The following is a 22,342-nucleotide window of genomic DNA, read 5'->3' as shown; positions in this document are numbered from 1 at the left end:
TCAAATTCACATAGAAATTCAGCCATACAGGGGAATATGCATCACAAAACATTCTGAAGGAACTTTAATGGTTTAAAAAAATGTTTAGCCTCTGGTGCGAAGAGGATCACAATTACCTTTCCTGAAACATTACCATATTTCCAAAAAAGTTAACTATCAGACCTTTTTGAGATACTCTGTTGTTGTATTTAAAATCCTCTTTATATGAGCCTCCCTTCTTGATGAGTACAATGGCTTACTGAGCCTCCACCCACCCACACTTTTTTCACCATAAAGGTCAACAAGACTAGTTTCAGTGTTGACAGTCCTTAACGTTCATTCACCAGAAGGATGGTTACATCAGATCAAAATGTTTGGAGGTCTCCATGGATATCCACTGATGTCAGCCTCATTATGTGAGAACAGCATGCTCTCTCTCCTGTCCCTTTAAAAATCTCTGCCAGCTGAGTATTCATGGTTATATTTCACATTAAGCAACACCACTAGAAGAAGAAAGTTATAAAACGAGCTTGATTTCCTTAGGAATGAAAATTTTATTTATTACAACTTTGTCTCCCTCTGCAGTTCATTCCCAAAATTGCAGGGAGCAACACGACATTTTCACAAGTCACATTCCAAAGCTTTACCATTATTTCTCCTCAGAAAAGGCCAAACTATGTCAAATTAAACAATAAGATGTGCTATAGTGGTCAATCCAACTTAATTTACAAAATGAAAACATTTACAAACGCGTAACTTGGAGATAACATGTTCCTCTGTTAATATTAGCTGGAATTAATTTAAAAAAAAAACATCAGTCAAACAAATAAAATACAAACATGTATTTGTAACTTTTTGCATTGGAATGTATTTTAAAGAAGGACTGTGTTTTCATGTCATTACAGTCGAGCAGAGGGCTTCTCTGGTTTTTGGTTCTCAAAACAAATATTTAAAATGACCTCTGACTGGTGAGTCTCTCCTTCTTTAGGATGCACAAATGAGAAACTTTGACATTGTTTTATAAACAGAGAAACACACATCGCAAGCAGCAGGTCGGTCTTGGTAATCGGTCTTGGTAAAGTGTGTGTCCATAATAGGTAATACAATTAAATATGTTATTGTGAAAAAGGTGCACCTGTAGACTTACACAAGCAGAAACAAACACTCTCTCTCTATATATATTGAAGCAGGAGTGTATTAACACCTCTGTTAGACACATTTTGGTGTGATGATACCAGATCTACAAAACTACAGAACAGGTACAAACCGCAGAGATGAATAATGGAGAGAATAGAGGAGTGATGCACATACTCATGTTGCAATCCCTTGCAATACAGGCTCTCATCGTTCTATGATGCTTTAAAAAAAAACAAAAAAAACAGAGTCTCAAACCAGTTCAGAAATACAAATACAACACTCAGCATGTAAACAGCACACACATTTGGTTCTGTAGAAGCAGTTAAAATATGTACAAAAATATCTCACGTTAAAAAGAATCATCTAAAATTTTATAATTGCAAAAAAGAATAAAAAAAAGAATAATGATTTAGTTCTACCTAAAAAAAAAAACATGTGTGCCTTCATCCGCGATAACTCAACAGTAACAGCTGCAGGCAGGATTGAACAGGGTCATTTTGTCTGCCCAGCTTTGGTGCAAAACAATGCTCAAGAGGAAAAACAAAGGGTTCTGACAGGGCTGAACATCAGGTAATCACACAGAAGCCAGGGAATGAAAATCTCAAAGTTCATGTAGGTCAAATGGAAAGCAGAAAGCTGAATCCAATCTTTTCCTCAGTTTCCTCCCTCTGGCTCCAGCCTGGGCCCCAGATTGGGAGAACGCTCCTCCTCACTTTGGTCCTCAGTCTGGTAAATCTCATTGTCCACCATGGGACCGACGTGGCTCGGAGGCCTGACAGGAAGGGGAGGAGCCTTTTGATATGGGAAGTGAGCCGGCTGGTAGACCCCCACTTGTGCGTCCTCAACACCACTGTCTTTTGACACCAGTGGCTTTTGCGTGTCTGTGTTTCCTGGGAAGGACTGGTATGTGTCAAACTCTCCGTAGACTCCGATCTCTCTCCCTTTCCTAAGCAGGTGTGTGTAGACCAGCGTGTCCTCGATGGAGGCGTACACATGAGACTCGTTGTCTTCTCGACTTTTTGGAAAGCCATTGTTACCTGGCAAGATGCTGGTGCCATTTGGATTATAAATGGACACCAGATGATCCAACCTCTTCTTCTTCTTCCTGTTTGACAGGAGAGAAATATAGTTGGAATGTTATTACAATATCACATGTTGTATTAAATCTTTTGTACAGATATAATAAAACACATGCGCACATGATATTTAGTAACAAACTGTGTTGGAACCTTTTTCATTTTTGGTAAAATAAAACTTTTGGAATTCTTTTGGCAAGTGAGCCATGGGGAATAACTCAAACCCCTGCTGTAAGAGTAAAGGATCGAGATTTATTGAATAAAAACTTTAAAGCAGACGCACTCACCTTATCACCACACAGACCACGACAAGCACGATAACAAAAATCACCAACAGAGCAGCCACCACGCTCAGGATGACAGCCAGAAGAAGGTCTAAATGAGAGAGAAACAACAAACTCAACCAAACCAAAGTCAAGAGTACCACTGTTGTAATTAGTAATTGGCCTCCAAATTATTTCAGAAACATCTTAAGCCTGGTTACAAACACATAGTCTTATACTTTACAAAAAAGTTGAAGAACAGTTCTGTAATATATTATCCTGTTATTCATTTGCTGAGTATTTGTGAGCAATACTGAAATTTCTAATGTATCTTTTCTTTCCTCTGTCATGATGCTTTTGATGTCTTGTGTAAAGCACTTTGAATTGCCTTGTTGTTGAAATGTGCTATATGAATAAACTTGCTTTGCCTTAATATTGGCGATTGTAGCTTTTTATTACCTTTTTATGGATCAAAAAAAGAGCTTGCAAAATAGAGAAGAAGCTATATTTCAAAAAGTCCTCTTACCCTGGCTCTTTTGCAGGGTGATCTTGGTGAGGACACGGAAGTTTTCTTGATCGGGCAAGCAGTTGGACATGTTGAGGTAAAAACTCCCAGAGACTGTGAGCTCTGTCCCGGGCGGCTCGTCCTCTCTGCGGCTGTACTCCTCCTCCAGGCGGCCAACTCTCTGCACACGGATGCTGGTGTGGCCGTCGTTGCACTTGGGCTGGTTGACCTTGGCGAACATCACACGAGCCTCCATCTTCGGGGGAACAGTGACGTCCCAGGAGACGGTGGAGTGAGCCTTCATTCCTTTTGGCCAACCAGGAGAACCCAACAGGACAGGAGAGTCTTTTTTTGGAGACAGTGTGAAGATGTATCTTTCTGGATACGAGTTAGAAAATTCAAAAAAAATAAGTGTCAATATAAAACATGCTTTTTTTTAATTCAATGATAAATCAATATGAAGCAATTTGTTACCTCTTATTTCCTCTTTCAATCTTGCCTCCAGCACATGCTGTAAAGACGTATTTGTGGCTTTTCTTCCAAATATGGACACAGTGACGGTCACATTGGTGTGGATTTGGATCTTCTTGATAGTTCCTTGAGGGCAAAAATCACCTATGATGCTGCCATCGTCCTCAACGGCCTTGATAATGAAGCTGTCATTGCACGGCTGTTCAGGTAGGGACTGTTTGAGGGGTCCAGAAGGAGAGGCCAGCTCCACTGTGCCGTGCGGAGGAGGACGGAGAGTCCAGGTCACAGTGCTCAGAGGAGCGGGGAGGCAGGAGGGCATCGAAGGGAAGCAGGGCAGACGGACTGGAGTCTTTGGGCAATCTTTAAGTTTGCTACACTCTGAAAGGAGAGGATAAATCATTTAAATAAGACGTTTATACTCCATTTCTGATTTAAATGGTCATTTCACGAAAAATAAAAGCCTTTTCTCTCCTTTACCCTGGAAAGCATTCGCTAAACACTTTAATCTGGATTTACCTATAACTCTAGTGGCATAGACTTTTACATCTTCAGGTCTGCAGTCCTGGAAAGACAAGATGCTGTTCGATGTGACGGTGATCTTCTCCTTCAAGACGGAGTTGAATTTCATCTTGCAGTCAGAGGTCGGCCTCAACTTTTCAATGTGAAGAGAAAGGCCCTCCATTCTGCCCACATCCACTTTACACGACACCACTGAAAACACACAGGAAAATATTATTACTTTCTTTATTCGATTTTATTTCCCAAATAAATAACGACAGGAATTTGACTGCTGGAGTTGAACGGGATTCCCCAATAGTTAGAAAAAGAGCTCTCTGGTGGTGAGGCATGCTCCGTCCTTCCTGACTCAGTGAGTGAGGAGGCAACATCAGAGCGCCCCTATTTCCAGACCTCAGATAGCTCAGATAGAGACCTGCTCTCTACGTCACTGCTTCATTAGTCACTCACAGGAAGGCTATCTCGACTAGGGAAACTCTGTCACACCCCTGATGAATCAAACTATACTCGTGTTTGAACATGTCGGGAAAACAGAAAATAAAGATCATTTTATATTTAGTCATATGAGCCTGCTGAAACATGAAGAGGAGACAACATTAATCCTTTTAACTTTGTTCTTTACAGCAGCGACTCAAAAAAAAAAAGAACAATTTCCAATTAAACTGCTTTGATTAATTCAGAGAAATAATTCATTTGATCTTGAATTATACCACATTTGGAACTTCCAAGATTGTAAAAATGTGACTTTTCTTTCATTTATTTAATGTCATCAGGGAAATAAATAATTTGGCATCAAGTCTACTGATTAGACTATTTAAGAAATTCCAGTTTCTTTTCATTATTTTTTCACAGGCTACAGCAAAAACACAAGTTTTGTGAAATTATAACAACCATGCTAGCATATGTTATATACCTGTACACACGTCATGTCTCTATCAGATGTGAGGAACTCTAGGTGTCAATTTGTAATCCTATGTATACTTGATTGATTGGAGCCCAATATTTGCTCACATTTAGCTCCACTTTTGGACTCCACCAACTCTAGATCCTTGGCATCCGTGTCTTTTGTGCTATTTTGTATTTGCTAGGTAGTATGTATCAAGTTATTTCAAACTCTCATGTTGTAAACAGTTGCCTGCTGGGGCCACAAACAACAGTATTTGTGTTCTGAAAGTGAACTGACACAGCTAAGTTGTGGGCTGGACAACCAAAACAAATAGCTAAATGGCAGTAATTTTTTCGCTAGAAGAACAATTTTAGTTGATGGTTCTCTGTGTGTTTATAAATTCATAAATAATTTAGATTAATAAGATTATATTCAGACAAAACCTATCTCAGCAAAGCCAGAACATAATGAAAAAGTAGCAGCATTAAATGCAAAGGTTTCGCACACCTGGTAAATTTCTACTTGATGAAGACACCCTGAGGTTTAAAGTCAGTCCAGGAGAACCTGCTCGCCTTCGGTCCATCTTACAGTTCCTGAGCGTCAGGGAGAAGTCTCCCTGATTTTGTTCTGGCTGGGGGTCAGACAGACTTATATCCGACAGCACTCTGCCTCTGCTGCGGTACTCCACGGCTGTCTTACTCTTCAGACAATGCGGCTGCACGAGATTTAAGAACTGCACAGTTGCCTTCTGTTTGTCTGAAACCTGAAAGTACCACTCCATCACGTAGCCATCAGGGAGGCTGTCTGGGTGGTTTGGTGGGAGCAGATCGGCAGCTTTATCTTTTGGTAACATCACTGTAATTTTGGCAAGGGCTGAGAGAGAAACAAACAAAAAGGTAATGCAGTGGTTTCTAATGCTAAAAGATTCATTCAATGAGGTGTAGACATTCAAGACAATCGACATTCAATGAGGTGTAGACATTCAAGACAATTGACATTCAATGAAGTGTAGTTATTTACATTCCAAATTTTAAGATAACTCACATTTTATCTCCTCCCCAACAGAGACATCAAAGTGACCGTTTTGCAGCTTCTGGCCTGCAGGGACTTCCAGAGAAAAGCTGCCCTGATTCAGTATCTGAGCACTGTGGATGGGTCCCGATCTGCAGTATTTCCCGACAGTCAGGTTTCCTGTGGTCTGGAAGGCCTGCAGGGTGTAACTCTGTTTGTCTAAACATCTCTCAGAGGAGTTAATCTGTTTAAGACCAGCACTGTTGAAATTTATTTTGAAAGCTTTTAAAGAAGGGGACTTCAGGTTCCAGGTAAACTTGCGGTTAAATTCAAGCAAAGGGATGGAGCCGTAGTCAGCCTGGATGATGTTGCTACTGCAGGACTTGGCGGTACACTCTGAGGAGATGAAGCATACAAAAAAATAAATCTACAACATATTGGAATAGAAAAGAAGGGCAATTATTTTTATTTAAAACCAGTCACTTCCATCCAGAGACAAAGCAGTTTCCGTACCAATATTTTGCAGAATTTCCACACTGAACACATCCTGAGGTCTGGAGCATTTAAACTCCAACCACACAGGACTGTTGCCTCTCAGCAGCAGGGATGTCGAACATTTTCCTGGCACGGTGCAAACTTGACACCCTTTAACCTGAGTGCTGCTGATGTCAAAGGTGGTGCCTCTATCAGGGGTGACGATCACCTTCAGGAACCCTGCAAAAAAACACAATGCTAGAAAATGTGACGAAGAAAAAAAATGTGAGCAAGGTGAGTGAAAATAACATCTGTCGACTCCTGAGATGTGTTTTTAAATCTCAACAGTTAGATAGCAATGCAAAGAGGCATATAAACCTGGCTGCATAATAAATATATGCTTTATGTATTTAATATATTCACTCAACTACAAGCAGTGACTAACTGCTGAGAGATGAGGCAGACAGCTTGGCCTTACTCTTCATATGATTAACCAGGCCTGTGCTGAACAAACAGAGCCATCATGTTACAACAGCACCTCATATCAACCATCTATTCTCTTACATTTCCTTATCCACAGTGCATTGTTTCTCTGTCTATATCTCTATGTTGATGTATGCTTTCTCAAACCTGACAGATGACAAGAAAACATCAGCTCCAAATGAGGTTTGTGTTAAACAACAGAAAACCACTTAATTCGTTTCTTATCACCTAAACCTTTTACAAAGCACAATTAATTTACTTCAATAAACTTCTTCATTAAAACTGATCAATTCATAAAAGTGATTCAAGCCCAAAGCATTCACCTACAGCGAATAAAGTAGGTAACAGCAAAACACTTCACAGACCTATAATCTGATAAATAATTAGAGTCAATAATTAAACAGCAGCAACATATAAAAATCCACTTTTTATACCGTCATATTGTATACTAAACAGCAACTCACCTGACGCACTGAAGAAGAAGAGTGTCAGCAGTAAAATCGGAACGCTGGCTGTAGATGATGACATGCTGTCCCGCAGTGTTGTTTCACTTTGATCCAGAAGGGAAATTTATGGATTTCTGCTCATATTTCATTTCTGCTTCACGAGAACACAACCCTGACCTTCGTGCGCCACATTTTCTTCGTGAAGCAGGTCTTCTGCTCCTTAAAAGAAGCAACTCCCCTACTTCCTGTATGTGTAAATGTGTCACGGCAGTAAAAGAAGCCCCAGGTAACACAAAGGCGTGCCCAAGTCGGCCATCTTGGCAGGTAGGCTAAAGTTCATCGATGTAGTATATCACCAATTATTTAATCAAAAAAAGAAAACAATTATAGAAACGTGTACAGTTTTTGCCAGATAAGATTAATGAATTCTTTATATTTAGCTATGAATATTGTACAAACAGAATAATATGCAGCTCCTCTTTGAAAACTCTATTTAAAGTCTGTAGGCTGTAATTATCATGACCGTAGTCTATAAATAGCCCACTGCCTAATAACATATGACTATAATTTTATTAACACCAGGTATGAACAAAGCATGAACTCGAAGCTTACAGTCGAGCCTGGAAAGCAATTATAGCTTATTAGAGCTAGCTCTCTAGGCTACCTTTTCTTTTACTGACAATACATGTTTAAGCCATTTAAAGTCATTTGTCTGTCATTGACAGTCATTTGTCTGTCATTGACAGACAGTGTATAAATCACTGATCACAGTCAAATTAGGCCTACTGCACTGTATTAATACTGTATTAAAGCTTTAAGGCTACAGGGTATTAGCTCTATCATTTAATCATGTCCGCATAAATGTTACACATATTATATAATATAATGTATTATTGGTAAGATTATGCCGTCTGTGGTGCCCTTTTATGTTTTGTGATCCACAGATACGATATTGTTTTTGTCTTAAAACATGAAACTGTATTAGCCTAAGCATACTTTACAGGGTAAACATCTGCTTTGATTCGTAGTTGACAGAAATGTTAATTTTCTGGATGTTAAGTCTGAGTGTATCATCATCACTTATAATTGTTTTTTCAGCTCAGCTGGACACACAGAGCTCTGTTGCTGCGTCAGGCTGATAGTCTTCTTCAATCAGGCAAGCCATAAAACATGCAGTGACCAAAAATTAAGTTATACATTTTCACATTTTTTTCCCTAATCATCATTTATTTAAAGAATATGCTAATTGTAAGAAAACGTTTCATTAATCTACAAAGCTTTATATAACACAACGACAATTTCCATTTCAAACAGATGCTGTGATTCTGTGACGGGAACACATGACATTATAAATTGGATAAAGAAATTACCTCTAACCCTGATTAGTTTAGCTTATATTTGCAACACAATGATAAAGTTAACTCTTCTAAATGAAGAATTAATCATAATGCTCAAGTATTGGTATGATACGCCGCCTTTAGGACGCGAGTTTTAAATAAAGTGTGAATTGGAATGGCTTTAATATAAATAAGAGTTGTAGACACTTCTGTTTGTTTTTTTTGCTGTTGTTGGTGAGTCATGGTCACAACTTGTCAGCACTTAAAAACAAATTAAACATAATCACTATAAAGATGCATCTCTGTCCATCATATGTCCATAATGTTCAATACAAAGTGATTTTAGGGGCTGTAGTTTGAATATTGTCGTTTATATGTTATTATTATTCATATTGTTTTATTTATATATTTTTTGCAAGACTGTGTAAGTTTCATTTAGGAATAGTCTAAATAATAAACTTGCTGTGTAGTTCACTTAGCAAGTGTAGGCTACAACTGGTTTATTCTTCAGAGAACAGGACAGAGAGGATCTGGTGTATGGTCTATTATAATCCATTTTATTTCTAATTAAACAGCTGGAACATGAATACAAATAAGCATTTATATTGTACTGGACATTATAAATCTAACGATATAAATATTGAAACCCTCTCCATCAGTCATAGACAACATCTATTAGTCAGAGTGTATAGGAAAAGAAACCTTGTATTACTTTAAACATGACTATAGGTTAAATATGTGACAGCACACTTTAAAGTTCAGTTCTCAGTGCAAAAGTCCTACACAGGGAGATAAGGCAAAAACTTTCTAGAAAGATTAAAAAATATACAAACACTGTTAGGAGAGAAAAGTTTGCACGGTTCACGCAGACATAATCTATAGGAAGGCCTACAAGATTACAAAACACGCTTCCATTGGTCCCAGTATTGATATTGGCTATAACCCACTATACTTTACCTTGGTTGTCCTAAGAGGAGAAGGTCTAATAAAGGGCTTAAAGATCACCAAAAAACGAAAGCATTTGATCAAAAAGTTCTCAAGAGCTCCACAATCGTTCACTTAGGTGAACAGTTGAATGGCTACAGTTATAGTATAGGCAGCAAAGGCTGATATAATGAGGATTCATGTAATTATCTCGGTCTCCTCTGTTCCATTCCGTTGGGTAGAAACCCTGCAATAATGGGGACCGGCCATATGAGAGCAGCAACACTCCACACAATGATCACCAGAGTCATGAAACAAGCCACAAGTGTCGACTCGATCGGCTTTCTGTTCAGCCTCCAACTTTTGTCCCCCTTCAGCTCGTCGAGGCTGAAATCTACGCAACAGAAAGTGACCTGATCTCCGCTCTGCTGGCCCCTTGACCGGCCCTGGCCGAACCTCCTGTATCTGGACATCCCGCAGCCCACGCACAGCCTCAACTCCTGCTGCCCCCCGGTGACCCCCAGGTGCTCGATGACGACAGGTGAGATCGCCCTGTTGAAGGAGGCGGAGAAAAAAGCTCTGCCGTGGTTGTTGGTGGTGTAGATGAGCACATCACACTGGAAGCCGAAGCTGCTGTCCCAGCGTGCCACGAGCGAAGTGGGCAGCAGTCTCTGGACACTCACGTTGCACTGGGACAGGCTCTGCAGTGAGGAGGCGTCGGCCAAAGCGTCGCTCTCCTCCACGGACCTCTTGGTGAAGCGCACGTCCACCTCCAGGTTTGCCATGAACCTGTTGGAGGAGTTGATGGGCGGCAGGAGGAGCTCTTCGTCGCTCCAGCTTTGGCATCGTTGGAAAAGTCCAGCCACCGCGGTCAGAGCCAGCAGGAGGGTCGGAGAGTCGCTCAGCATGGCACAGGGCGCGTCTCTCCTGCTCGCATGGTGCTGTGACGATCCGCAGGCGACGGACGAGGCGCGCGCAATGTTTGAAGAAGCCGGCCACAGACTATTTTTTTTTTCTTTCCAAAACGAGGAGATTCAATGCTCCACTCGAAGAAATGGAGACGTCCGCCGCCTGTCACATGCGCGCGTACCCCTCCTCCCTTTGGATACCTCCCTTCTGACTTGTTCTTCGAATGTGCCGAGCAGTCGTTGTACAACAGGAGAGGCTGGCTGAGCAGATATGTGCGCGGCCTTCATCACAGCTCGGAGCTCCACTCCTCCTCTAACACTTCAGGTGTAAGCGCAGAGACACAGGGGGTGGGGACTCCAGTGCCCAGGGACATCAGTTGAACACACATCTCCCAATCAAAGGTCCTAACACACACACACACACACACACACACACACACACACACACACACACACACACATTGCACAACTAAACTTTTTTTGAATTATAGGCTAGACTTTAAAGTGACTCATTTGATAACATCATCCCCAAATCATCAGAAAAAAAACAAGTGCTACAGAGAAGCCATGACCTCATCTTGATTTATCTAAATTTGTAGAGTTATCCCTAACCCAGGCTACATGTCAGTGCTTACTCTGGGCAAGATTTTTAACTCCACGTTGCCCCTGATGGCATAGCATCCGTTTGGCTTAGTTCCTGCTAGCCTCTGCAATCGGTGTGTAAAAATGTGAGTTAAAGGGTGTATGTGGTGTAGTGTAAGGCCCTTTGAGTGTTCAGGAGACTATTACACATTTAAAGAGTCAAATTTAACACAAAAACCACAAAAACATTGGGATCATCTTGTGAAATGATATACCCACAGAGGTTGCTAGAACTTACATTAAAGCATGAGGACATGAACAGGGTGTCCTCAGTGTGAGCTACATCTTTGGATATGAGCTCAAGAGAGATAGTCAAATTTACCTTTAAATAAAAAACGTTTGCTCTAAAAATTCTCTGATATCTATAATCTGAGAAGCATGATGGCATTTTATTTGATGAAAGGTCATCTGGTCTGAAAGATTATGATGTTAATCTACATCCCACCTTGGGAAGATCAACTTTATGTAACCAGAGTGTATTCACTGATCTCTGAATGGGTAATGACTGCAGACTGCTAAGGCATCCACACTTGACCTGCAGAGGCTGAGGTGCCGAGCTAAAGAAGCACATATTAGTGTTGAATGAGAGGTAGAGGCATGTGCTGATCTCCCACTTCTGTGCACTGAGATTCTTCTCTTAGTCCAAAATCTGTTGAAAACATATTAATCTGGCATTCTTAACTTGACCCAGCCATTATTTGTCCACTTATACTTAGTTATGAACCATACTATGCACAACTTGTTTTCATGGATATCCTAGTAAAATGCTGTAAAAAGTGTTAGGTTTGTTTATTTTGCGTGATAAACTGTCAGATCTTAGAAAATAGGACAAGTGGTTCAAACAAAAAGGTTTAAAATTGTACATTTTATGAATGTAATCTCATATGTTTTACCGTTCAAAAACAAAATCAGCTGATATTGAAATAAAAAAGAAACACTAGCACCATGTGTTGTTTTATTGTATTTACACAAGATTTGTGTTGGTTTTTCTTCATATATACCAGTTATCCAATTTCTGCCTATATGCCCCTTATTGATTACCATTGTAATGACAAGATGCAAAAACACATACTGTACATGTGTTGTCATTTCCAAAAGTCTGTAATCTGTGTGCTTGTTTGTTCATCTGTTCTCACAGCTTTATGTTTGTTGTTTCTCTCTCTCGGCCACACTGTGCACTCAGGGGTATCCAGACCCATCAATAAACATGTCTCTTCTATGCAGCAGCAGCAGCAGCAGCAGCAGCAGCAGGGGTTTAGTACACACTGTGTATCACCTGGCTGCTGTATCTGTATAGGACACGATCAACACCCCCTCCTCGTCCTCCTCACCCACCTCCTTTACCCTCCTGTGTATTTTGATCCACTACTTTATCGCAAATAGCAAATCTGATTATAGCACCAGACACAGCTGCAGTTAATCTCAATTTCATGGAGTTATACAACTTTAAATATCAGGACTTGTTGGTGAACACCTGGTCCGTTTGACCCAAATCACAACGCGCTCAGTAGACCCTGAAGAACAAAAATTAATCCGAAAGACCAGGAATAACCTTCTTCAACCAGACACGACTGCACACTAGTTTCAATAAACCACTGTTTTTGTATGTATCTTACAAAATGTTTTTGCAATTCTTCAACCGTAACTACACTGAAAACTTCCAGTTGTCAAATATTTCCCAGTATTGCTGTTGTTATTTTATCATTTGCTCCATCTCACTTTGTGCACAATACAAATTATTTATTCTAATACAGCGTACTTCGGAACATGAAGAAGATAATTCAGTTCTTTTTTGCAGGTACTGTATTTTGATTTCACCCACCTGAAGAGGCTCTCGATTGCTTATAGAAAAGATAAGTCCCCCACACTTGTCCAACACTTAACTGTGCATCCACGTTGCTTTTGGTTACCACTTTATAAAGGTTGATTTGACTTTAAATGAGGCAATAATTATGCTTTTTTTCACAGTAGACTCTTTCTGCTAATGTATACATAATGCATCAAAAAGATAACAAGCTATTGACAGAACTGGGCCGTTGACCGGAGGCGAAATCAGGATGAATTATTCTCTTTCATCTTTGCAGGCAGGAACAACTGAATGCTACTTGTGTGAATTGTTTTCTTGTGCTGTTTAAACGGTCTAATCTGCTCCAGAGGACTACCTCCAGGTGTTTGATGTGAAAGCCAGCTGGAATTAAGGATCATTTGGCCTCGTTTTGCACCAAAAAGCCATCACCTGTGTGTCTCCCTTTATCATGACTGCACATTCTGATCAAATGTCTGCTTTTAAACAATCATGTAGTTGTTTGGTTTCTCTTTCGGCACTATGTGTGTTCAAACACATGCAAATTTTCTCTAGACAATGTTCAGAGTAGGGAAATGTAAATGAATTCCTTGTTTATTAATTATGCTATAAAAATGTAAATTGCTTTGGTGAGAAAAAATGCAAATGTGGCTAAGATAAAAGTCTCTGGTGCCAAATGAGAGTGTATGAAAGATTCATTTTTCTCTGTATTCAGAAAAACCAGAGAGGAGGAACTGTCAGTGTCTCTGTACTAAGCCAGACACTATTAGCTCATACAGACAACCAGCACAATTAAAAGGTGAGGATTCAGTGTGTCCACCGTCATATGGGAGTACTCTTTAAACCCTTTTACATCTGAGCATGCATGGTGAATTCCCTGTCTGTCAGCAAGGCCTCTTATACCACCAATCAGCAGGACGCATCACCACAGCAACAAAACTGTGCCTTCTTCAGAAGCTGTGGGGAGTCAAGATAATATAGTGTGCTTGGGTGGTAATAGTAAAATCAATGTAAATACTGCCATGCTTGAAGAAAAAAGAATATCCCAGGGATCAGAAGAAGCTAAAATATTTAAAACAATATTGCTCTTAGTTTTTATCCTATTGTAAAAAAAACTACTTACAACAAAGTTAAACTGTCTATCAGACAGTTTCTTTCTTTCTGGAGAAGAAACAATAGTCTGAGGTATATAAAGTATCAAACTCAATGAATCTGGACATGGCTGGCATGCCTACAGTCAGCAAACAAAACGCAGACCCTCTAGTAAGATTGATCAGATCCCTACATTGGGATCTGACATATAAAAAGTTCAATAGTGGGATATGACATATAAGTATATAAAAAGCACTACCAAGAGATGGTGTATTATTTTAAGACCTTTGACTTTAAAGTGACAGATTCTCCTGATTGATGATGAGGATGGGACAGTATAAGTTACAAGTGACATCAATTCAATTTTAATCAAGGACAATACAAGATTAACATTTAAAGAAATCAGTGTCATTCTATGTCAGTGACATTGCAGTTGGAGCCTTGCTGGGAGTGAGGTTGAACGCTTGTAGGACAGCATAAAGGGTCTGCAGAACAGAGAGACTTGTACACTAATTAGTTGCTGAGGTTCTTCTGAAATGAAGAGTAGTGGAGAGGGAGCCAGTAAGAAAACATATTACAAATGTGTAAATCTATAGAGCAGCTTCTCTGCATAATCTGGGATTTGGATTTCGAATATGGATAATAATAAGGGTTATGCAGAAGACAAGTAAGAAAATCAGAGAGGGAGAGACCTCCTCATCTCCACTTTCCCCACCTTTTTCTCAGAGGCCGTTGTCCTCAAGGAGATGAGATAAGTGAAATACACGAGAGCTTCAATAGGCCCTGAAAATAACATCACACTAATCAAACCCTCTGAACCTTGGTCAGATACAACCCATCAGCAGGCTCCTCGCCCGTCTCTGAAAGCTGAGATGGTGTGAGATTGTTTCCTTTTGGCACCACCGGCCTTCTTCTCAATGAGGGGGATGTGGATTGTGTATCACAAACCCGTCCAGAAAAAGGTCGCCTTGGACAGGTGAAGTCGAGTCAGCCCAGCCCCTTTCGAACTTCCCTCGTATGCGAATGCACTGCTGCTCCGGCTGCTCTGTGTGATCGTTTGTCATCTGGTTCTCCGCTGTTGATATGCAATCTTCCTCCAAAAACGGGGAGAGAGAGCAGGTGATTACTGTGGGTTGTTTGTCACGGGGAGGCAGTTGTGGGGAGAAAAGGAGGATGATTGGGTGCTTTCAAAGGTTATTTGTTTGAAAAACAACAAAATCAGCTTATACCTGAGTGCAAACCAATGAAACAATCCCAAAAACTTTGATATAACCAAAGCCATAATTCAAAGCATCTATCATTAAACTGTGAAATGGTGCCATGCAGTTTTTATTTCTTTGAAGGGAAATATAAAAGAAGGACACTGCGACAAAACTGGCAAAAGGAAAGACAGTGGAATTTTCACAGAACTATTTCCATGTTTTATTTTAGTATTTTGTCTCTCGACAGATTTCCAGCAATAAACTAGCTGTGTTCAGTCAGACGCTCCCTGAGGACACAGAGCCTCCATCTGCTTCTGTTATATGATACCCATCAGTTTTCCTTAAGTGTCCACTGTGTGAGAACCGTTATTCCAGAATGATATTGACTAGTATCAGCCAAGAAACCTCACTGACTGAAAAGAAAAGAAAAATTTAACTTTTCTTTGTATAGGAAAGAGAAGCTGAATCAATTTAAGATGTATAATTGTATTCACATTGGCACGTTAATGTGTGGGTTATTTGGTTATTTGTGCTCTTCTCACAGGTTTCTTGTAAATGGTTGGCTGCATGCGTAGTGGGATAAATAGACCATACAATTAGATTTTGACAACATTCAATCACAAAAAAACCCCATATGCACATCTTGTCAATCAACTCTTATCGAGCCATACAATCTTTATTAATTATATTTGCAGAGTCAACAAGTTAGTTTGTTTTTTATTTTCTTCAATTTTGGAGGCAATGGTCCACGGTCACATGTATTCAGGTTGTTTGCCTTCTACAAGGTCTTGTATTCTGTAAAGAGTTTTGTAGCTCTGTTAAAAAGATGATCAATTAATCGTTTATTATATTATTGTATTTTATATTGATATTGAGGCAACTGTATAGATCTGTTGCATGTGATGCATAATCACTTAGAGCCTTGACAGAATCTGTTTTTTCATCCAAGTAGATCCTATAAATGAGTCAAATGAAATCTGCAAAATGTTTTAATATGTCTTTATCATTAAAAGCAAATAAAGTAGCATGAGTCATATTCACAGTCGATTCACTGCTTTAGATCTGTGATGGTACACATGGTTGTTGTCTCCAAACATGAAAATCTTTCAATAAAGGCTCACCAGAAAATGTGACCTTGAAACTACCCACCTTTTTGCTTTATGACATTTTCATTATGGGTTGTATTTTTATTTTATACTTTCCAAATCTGTCAGAATGACTGTTCTAGGATTTTTGCTGAATTGTAAAATGTTGATCCATAATAAAACTCACAAGAACCTTTATTCCTTCATGACAAATTGTAACAAAAAGGAAAAGAGTAATTTATCAGCCAGTCTCCCTCTGTGTCTGCAGAGAGACCATGTGGAGAGTTAGTTGTCTCAACTTTGTCAAAAACCCATTTCCCTCTCTCATTCCTCGTCTGAAGCCACATCCTGTTGTGCTCTGAGCGCAGACGCCCATTTAAGTCTGATATACGGCAGCTGGCCAAAGCAGAGCCCCAGGTTGAGTTGTCTGACGTCAGGCTGAGAAACTCTCAATTTCCTGCTCATGATACTCCTCCCTCCTTTTTCTCTCTGACTCTCTCCCTCCTTCACTGCTTCTGTCTGCATGTCAGATCAAAGGTGCGACCTGCAGAAGGAGCTCGAAGAAAAAAAGCTCTGATGAGACGCTGCCTCCTCCTACTCTTTACAGCCTCTGAGAAGTAGGATAAGTGGCGGTCTTCTTTCACTCAGCAATCACTTTACACTGGAAGTTTGAAACAAACACACAGTACTCACTTACAATGAAGCCCTCCTGGTGATTATTCAAAGAGCTGCTTGCATTGAATTTGTGTCATGGAATTATTTAAGTCAATTTTTTATCATGGATTATGATTTGAGGTCATTTGGTGTGATACATGCACTATAATAATTGAATGATTTTCATTTGATCCCATGGATGAAAGAGATTTGAACAAAAAAAGATGCATTTTTCATGTCGCTAGTTGAAAATCAGTTATTTAGTGAAAGGTAAAACAAAAAAAGTGCAGTAGGCTTATTGTATTTGGAATTTAGCATTTCTATTTATTTATTTATATTTTTTTTGCTGTAGAAAGCAATGTCTTGTATCTAGTGTCAGTTTGATTTTGAAATGGAAATAATTGCAAAAGGTACAGGTTGCCAGGGTAACAAGCAGAACAATCCCACTCCGAAACCAACAGTGAAGGTCTGGCAATCAGTTATAGTAATTAACATTTGCATGATTACAGTGGTGACTTTTTGAGACATCACATACAAAAGATCATTCATTTATCTGAACCATGACCCTTAACTCAATTTAGGGTTAGGGTTACAGAGACAGGAAATGATATAATAGGACATGTAGCCTATATATGTAAAATTACAGAAAACATTAAAAAGTTAATAGCCTATTTTTGTCCCTCTCAAAAATCAGTTTATGAAAGACGAAAACTAGATATATTATTAAGTACTAACACTGTAATTTCAAATGCCTGAATCCCCGTAGGGCGGAGATGTGACTCTGTTTTATACAGTCTAGTGTGACACAAAGTTGCTACAGAAACAGACATGTAAACATAAACAGGACACAATCAGCAACGCGTTATGAGGCCACTCTTTGCTTAAATAGGTTGACAAAAACAAAGACAAGAGGTTCCTCACAGGAGCTTTTACGTAGAGCCTCTGTCTTTGTCAGCCTACATCGTGCTAATAAAGTTAATGAAATCCAAGATGGCGGCGCCCGTGGCGAAGTCGTGATTTGGGGTAAACGGGTCATAAAACTGACATTTAAAAGCGGTGTTTGATATGTTTAACATGGATTATTGGATTTGGATATACGACCATAACGTGCAGTAACGACATTGACGCAGACACAGAGCAGCGGGGAACAGAAAGGTAAGAAGCGTGTTTAAGTTTCTTCATCAGCCAGCAGACAGACCGAGCTGTCAAACATTAAATAAGAAATAAAAGACCAAACTCTTTAAGCCAGTATGAGTTAGCTGTATATGTGTCTTAAAGAGAACTATGAGCTGCAGTGTGGAGAGACATGCAGATTATGTTAAATATGTTCACCATCATGAAAACAGATGTCAACAAAACATGCTGCTGACCTTAACAAGTTTGACAACATTATTATGTATTCATTTCATTTGAAGCCTTACCTCTTCATGGTTCAGTTTACAGTCTTGCAGCCTCATTAAAGCCTCCTTTGTCTGCAGTCCTCTGAACACATTACAATCATCGTCATCATGAAGGAGTCGACCTCCAACCAAAACGTGTCCTCTGTGACCACTTCTATCTGAAAAGGTTGCCGAGCATATTCTTCTTATAATAAGGATAACTTCTCCACATCGAAAAGGTGATATTTAGTGTTTCAAGTCTTAGAAAATAGTCCACAATTATACGAAAAGGAAACTTTATATCTAAAGTGTTTTCGCCTGAAAACTAAAAAGAAAGATTGTTTCTCACAGTGGCTGCAGATTAACTGTCGGGCAGTTTAAATAAATGAATTGCAAAGCAAATGTGTAATATTGGCATCTGTGACCATGCAGGCTAATTTCCCTTCAGGGATCAATGAAGTAAATCTTCTTGACATATTTAGACTTTAAAACCAGAGAGACAGTTTCTTAAATCTTATTATAACCACAGTAGGAGACACTTTCGAGTCACTTCACTTCACAGTCACTTGACACACTTCACTTTTCGAGTCACTTGCCTTTGTCAAGAGGAAAGTTCTAAAAAAAGTAACCTCTAAAAATCCCTGATAATATTAAACCTAAACTATGAGCAAACTAATATCATGCCAAAATAGCTTCTTTTGTCTGATTATCTTTGAGGTTCACTGCCAAAATTTCGCTGTCGCTCGCCCAATTTACAACCCTATCCAGTGTTTTGTCTCTCCAATAAAGGTCCAAAACATAAAAGTCAATACAATTTCAATACCATGACTCATAATATGGCTTATAACCACATATCTTTAAATTAAACAATATTTTTCCTCTGCTTGCTGTTAAAAGAAGTTTTCGGTCAACGTTTACAGCAAACACCTGATTGGATGAGCCCAGTCACCATAGAAACATTTTCTCAGCCTCTCTCCTCAGCCCACTCACTTGCACCTTCACAGATACACACAACCTTGAGTTCTCGGCTCTCCCAGCTTCAGCCTGAGGGAGGAGCGTTAGCAGCTGCAATGCTTAGCTTTATATTTCAGAGAATTTAGTAAAAAAACAACAACATGTAAGCAGCTGGAGGGGCACTTTTCTTATTTGTTAACACTCATTTAGTGGAACAACTTTAAGTTATCCCCAAAAGATCTGTCCGACTTGACAAATCATTTAGGCAGGTCAGATTCTCACTTAACAGAATCTTAAGCCTTGCTTTTGTTTGACAATCTTTCATTAAAAAAGTCTCCTCCTGATCTGCTCATGACAATACGTTATATTAATGTATAATTAACTTCCTGATTCTGGACTCTCATCATTGTATTAAGCTTGTCAATTATTTTTTTTAATGTTTTTTTTTTTTTTTTTTACAGCTGTACATTAAGAGACATCATTTCTATTTACATCTTGATCTCAGCCTGGTTCAATCAGATCATGCAAACATTCACTTCCTCCATTCAGCAGCCTGAAAGGTCTCCCTATCTCTGATGCTGATGCGTCACTGCTGAGAAAATATTCTGTCAACAGTTCAGGTTAGCAGCAGTTGTCCTCTGCTGACGAGGAAGCACAGACTGGGTGAATATCTCTGGTTTCCTTGGAAACTGTCTTTATATACTTGTTATGTTTTGTTAAGAAGACAAATTTAGATCAAATAGTTATTTTTTTTTCATACAGTTGACTGTCTGACCTACTTTGAGTCATGCTGAAGTCTCACCTAAATCTTATGTTCATGTAAACAAAGAGTGACCGGTCATTTCTTCATGTTAAAGGTTGAGGTAATCGCTTCTTTTCTAGTTAACTGTCGGTTCTGAATATTGCAGCACTCCTATCATGCAGCATTATGCACCTCTAACTACGAATCATTAAACATGTAATCTGTTTGCTTGAGCTTCCACCCAGTTGTAAATCGGTGTCTGCAGGTCGATGATAAATCAGCGATAATTCATTATGAAAACGTCTTTCTCACATTAGAGTCAGGCAGCGAGTGCGAGAAAATCACGCTGAATATTGAACAAAATGCATGATGTTGTGTGAGTGACGTGGTGCAAAGAACACAGACTGTGAAACAGCAGTGGTGAAGAGGAGGGCTGCCTAGCCGAGCTGTCAATCATTCTGTTTTCAACGCGTGGACTCGAGTGCTGCTCAGTCCCAGAGACTTGTCTGTGCTTACTGGCGATGATGACGCTTCTCATTAATGTCGGTTCTGACATTTCTTTCATGAAGAAGATGTGACTGGGAGGAACGTCTTCACTCCTGCTGTGTCATGATGACATAAGCTTTGTTGATACGTGTGACAGAAATGCAACTTAAAGATGTCACAAGTCTTTTTAATAAAGAATACGTCGTCTGTGTCTCCTTGTTTTAGGTGACGGAGCCATGCAGGCCTCAATGAGGAGGTTAGCTCTGTGTCCGCTGGGTGTTACCAGGTTGGGTAAAGTCCCATCACTCCGCCTCCTGTCCCCCTGCATCCGCACCCTGTTCAGTGAGACAGGAGTGTGGGAGAAAGACTACCGAACAGAGACCAGACGCAGAGTGGAGGAATGGTGGCACCCACGAATCATGGCACACGGGAGGAAAGATGCACCAGAGGAGGTAACGTTTAGAGATCCAGAATCCCACAGACTTAAGTCTGCTGCTGTACTGGTACTCTCATCAGCTTCTCCGTCATGATTGTGTTTAATGTTTATCTGACTGCTTGTTTTCCTTGATAATAAAGCAGCCATGTACCGTTATATGGAAAATGGAGGATGCAGCAACCCATCATGAAACAACGGATATCAAATCATAATCAAATGAAATAGTGACACCAAGTCATCTCCAATCCCGGTTTGAGAGCAGCTGGGACCAAAAACTCAACTTAAATTATATTTATACGTATGAAAACAACTCAAAGAAGATCTTTAACTGCAACACTCGTAGATGCCAACAACTGGAGTTCAGTAGGGATTAACCCGTACAGAAATGCATTGGCTTATTGTAGAGTCTAGTGTAGACGTTAATCTTTAAAGATGCTCGTCACACAGTAGCAGAGCTCACAGTCAGGCCTTGTTGTGTCAAATCAAATGTTCGATCCCAAAGATTTCCAGTTGAGAAAGAAATGAAACAGCTAATCCTCTTTTTTATTTGAGAAGCTGAAATCATCAAATGTCTGAGAAATAAAAAAAGGATTAATTATCAATTTGAGTACAAGCAGCCAGGATCTTTTGAAGTGGAAACAGGGATTAGTATAATGATTGTTCCATGTTAACATTTTGATCACATTTAACAAAACAATAAAGCCCAGTTGTTTAAAAGTATTTTGATCATATATCATATTAAGCTTTCCCTCGTGTCTATCTGTCTGTCTGTGAGATCAAATCCTGTCAACAGGTTGATCAAAGGAGCAGAATGATCTAGTCTTGGTTTTATCCAGTTAGAAGTTTGTGTTTGAACTTTTGGATTGAATAGGAATAACAATCTGCTTCCCCCCCCCCAAAAAAAAACACAGGATCATCCTGCTCCAGGCGGATGGCATGAATCAGGCTTGTTTACAGGAACAAAATGTAATATTGCTTGAAAAATAGGTTCATATTCATCCATTCATATTATACTTTATTACGAACATGTAAGCGGTTTCCCATCGACCTGAAACAATGAAAGTGTGGATAAGTGTTTCTAGGAAACCCCCCCCCAGCCTTTCCTCTCACATGAAATGATGATCACGTCATTAAGCAGCCCTCCATGTGACCTCCAGCTGCCTCTTGCTGCTCTTCTCGGACGTGCAGCTCCGGCTTACCATCTCTCCCAATGGCCTCAGACATGCTGACGGTGATGAAGTGCATTCTTGGAAGCCCTGTTCTTAATTAATTTACTGAAAAATTCATGACTCAGGTTGCCAGGGTGTAACCACCAGTACTTACTCTGTTGCCGTGGGAACAGCATTGGGACTGTAAACCATCCATAATCAGAATTTCGGCTGCTCAGACTTTGACAATGTAATCACATCCTGTTAGATCCTCATGCCCAAAGTCAAGTGAACGGTTCTTA

At 39.7% G+C, this 22,342-nt stretch overlaps 3 protein-coding genes across 5 annotated transcripts in view; 1 reads left to right on the top strand and 2 right to left on the bottom strand.

The window, feature by feature from the left end:
• Positions 1 to 298: 298 nt before the first annotated feature.
• cdcp1a (CUB domain containing protein 1a) lies at positions 299 to 7,817 on the bottom strand. The gene is made up of 9 exons (XM_079344940.1): positions 7,266 to 7,817; positions 6,358 to 6,558; positions 5,878 to 6,240; positions 5,341 to 5,706; positions 3,948 to 4,142; positions 3,435 to 3,809; positions 2,982 to 3,338; positions 2,480 to 2,567; positions 299 to 2,221 (listed from the first exon to the last, which is right to left on the bottom strand). The coding sequence occupies exons 1-9, from the start codon at positions 7,327 to 7,329 to the stop codon at positions 1,771 to 1,773; spliced, it is 2,460 nt and encodes an 819-aa protein (XP_079201066.1). The 5' UTR covers positions 7,330 to 7,817; the 3' UTR covers positions 299 to 1,770.
• A 1,303-nt stretch (positions 7,818 to 9,120) lies between these two features.
• Positions 9,121 to 11,956, bottom strand: tmem158 (transmembrane protein 158). The gene has a single exon (XM_079343926.1). It carries the CDS (start codon positions 10,414 to 10,416, stop codon positions 9,715 to 9,717), a length of 702 nt encoding a protein of 233 aa, XP_079200052.1. The 5' UTR covers positions 10,417 to 11,956; the 3' UTR covers positions 9,121 to 9,714.
• Positions 11,957 to 17,333: 5,377 nt separating this feature from the next.
• lars2 (leucyl-tRNA synthetase 2, mitochondrial) overlaps positions 17,334 to 22,342 on the top strand; it is a 28,923-nt gene continuing 23,914 nt past the window's right edge. Inside the window, exons 1-2 of one of the 3 annotated variants that reach the window (XM_079343191.1) lie at positions 17,334 to 17,361; positions 20,682 to 20,908. In XM_079343191.1, coding sequence (XP_079199317.1) covers positions 20,693 to 20,908 — 216 coding nt within the window. In that variant the 5' untranslated portion in view covers positions 17,334 to 17,361; positions 20,682 to 20,692. Of the gene's footprint in view, positions 17,362 to 17,847; positions 18,051 to 19,827; positions 19,849 to 20,681; positions 20,909 to 22,342 lie in introns of those variants that run through there. The other 2 variants (XM_079343189.1, XM_079343190.1) reach the window with 2 other exon arrangements.

This window comes from Symphodus melops (genome assembly GCF_947650265.1).
Source record: "Symphodus melops genome assembly, chromosome: 5".
NCBI classification, from domain to species: Eukaryota; Metazoa; Chordata; class Actinopteri; order Labriformes; family Labridae; genus Symphodus; species Symphodus melops.
Note: the sequence above shows the minus strand (reverse complement) of the source record. Positions and strands in the feature narration are given on the sequence as shown.

What these genes read in the sequence shown, in the direction of transcription:
- cdcp1a (XM_079344940.1), bottom strand. Translation starts at nt 7,329, where the DNA reads ATGTCATCATCTACAGCCAGCGTTCCGATTTTACTGCTGACACTCTTC. An exon ending in ATCAAGTAGAAATTTACCAG is followed by an intron (nt 4,143 to 5,340) that starts GTGTGCGAAACC and finishes GTGTGTTTTCAG; the next exon opens with TGGTGTCGTGTAAAGTGGAT. An exon ending in CTATGCCACTAGAGTTATAG is followed by an intron (nt 3,810 to 3,947) that starts GTAAATCCAGAT and finishes CTCTCCTTTCAG; the next exon opens with AGTGTAGCAAACTTAAAGAT.
- tmem158 (XM_079343926.1), bottom strand. Translation starts at nt 10,416, where the DNA reads ATGCTGAGCGACTCTCCGACCCTCCTGCTGGCTCTGACCGCGGTGGCT.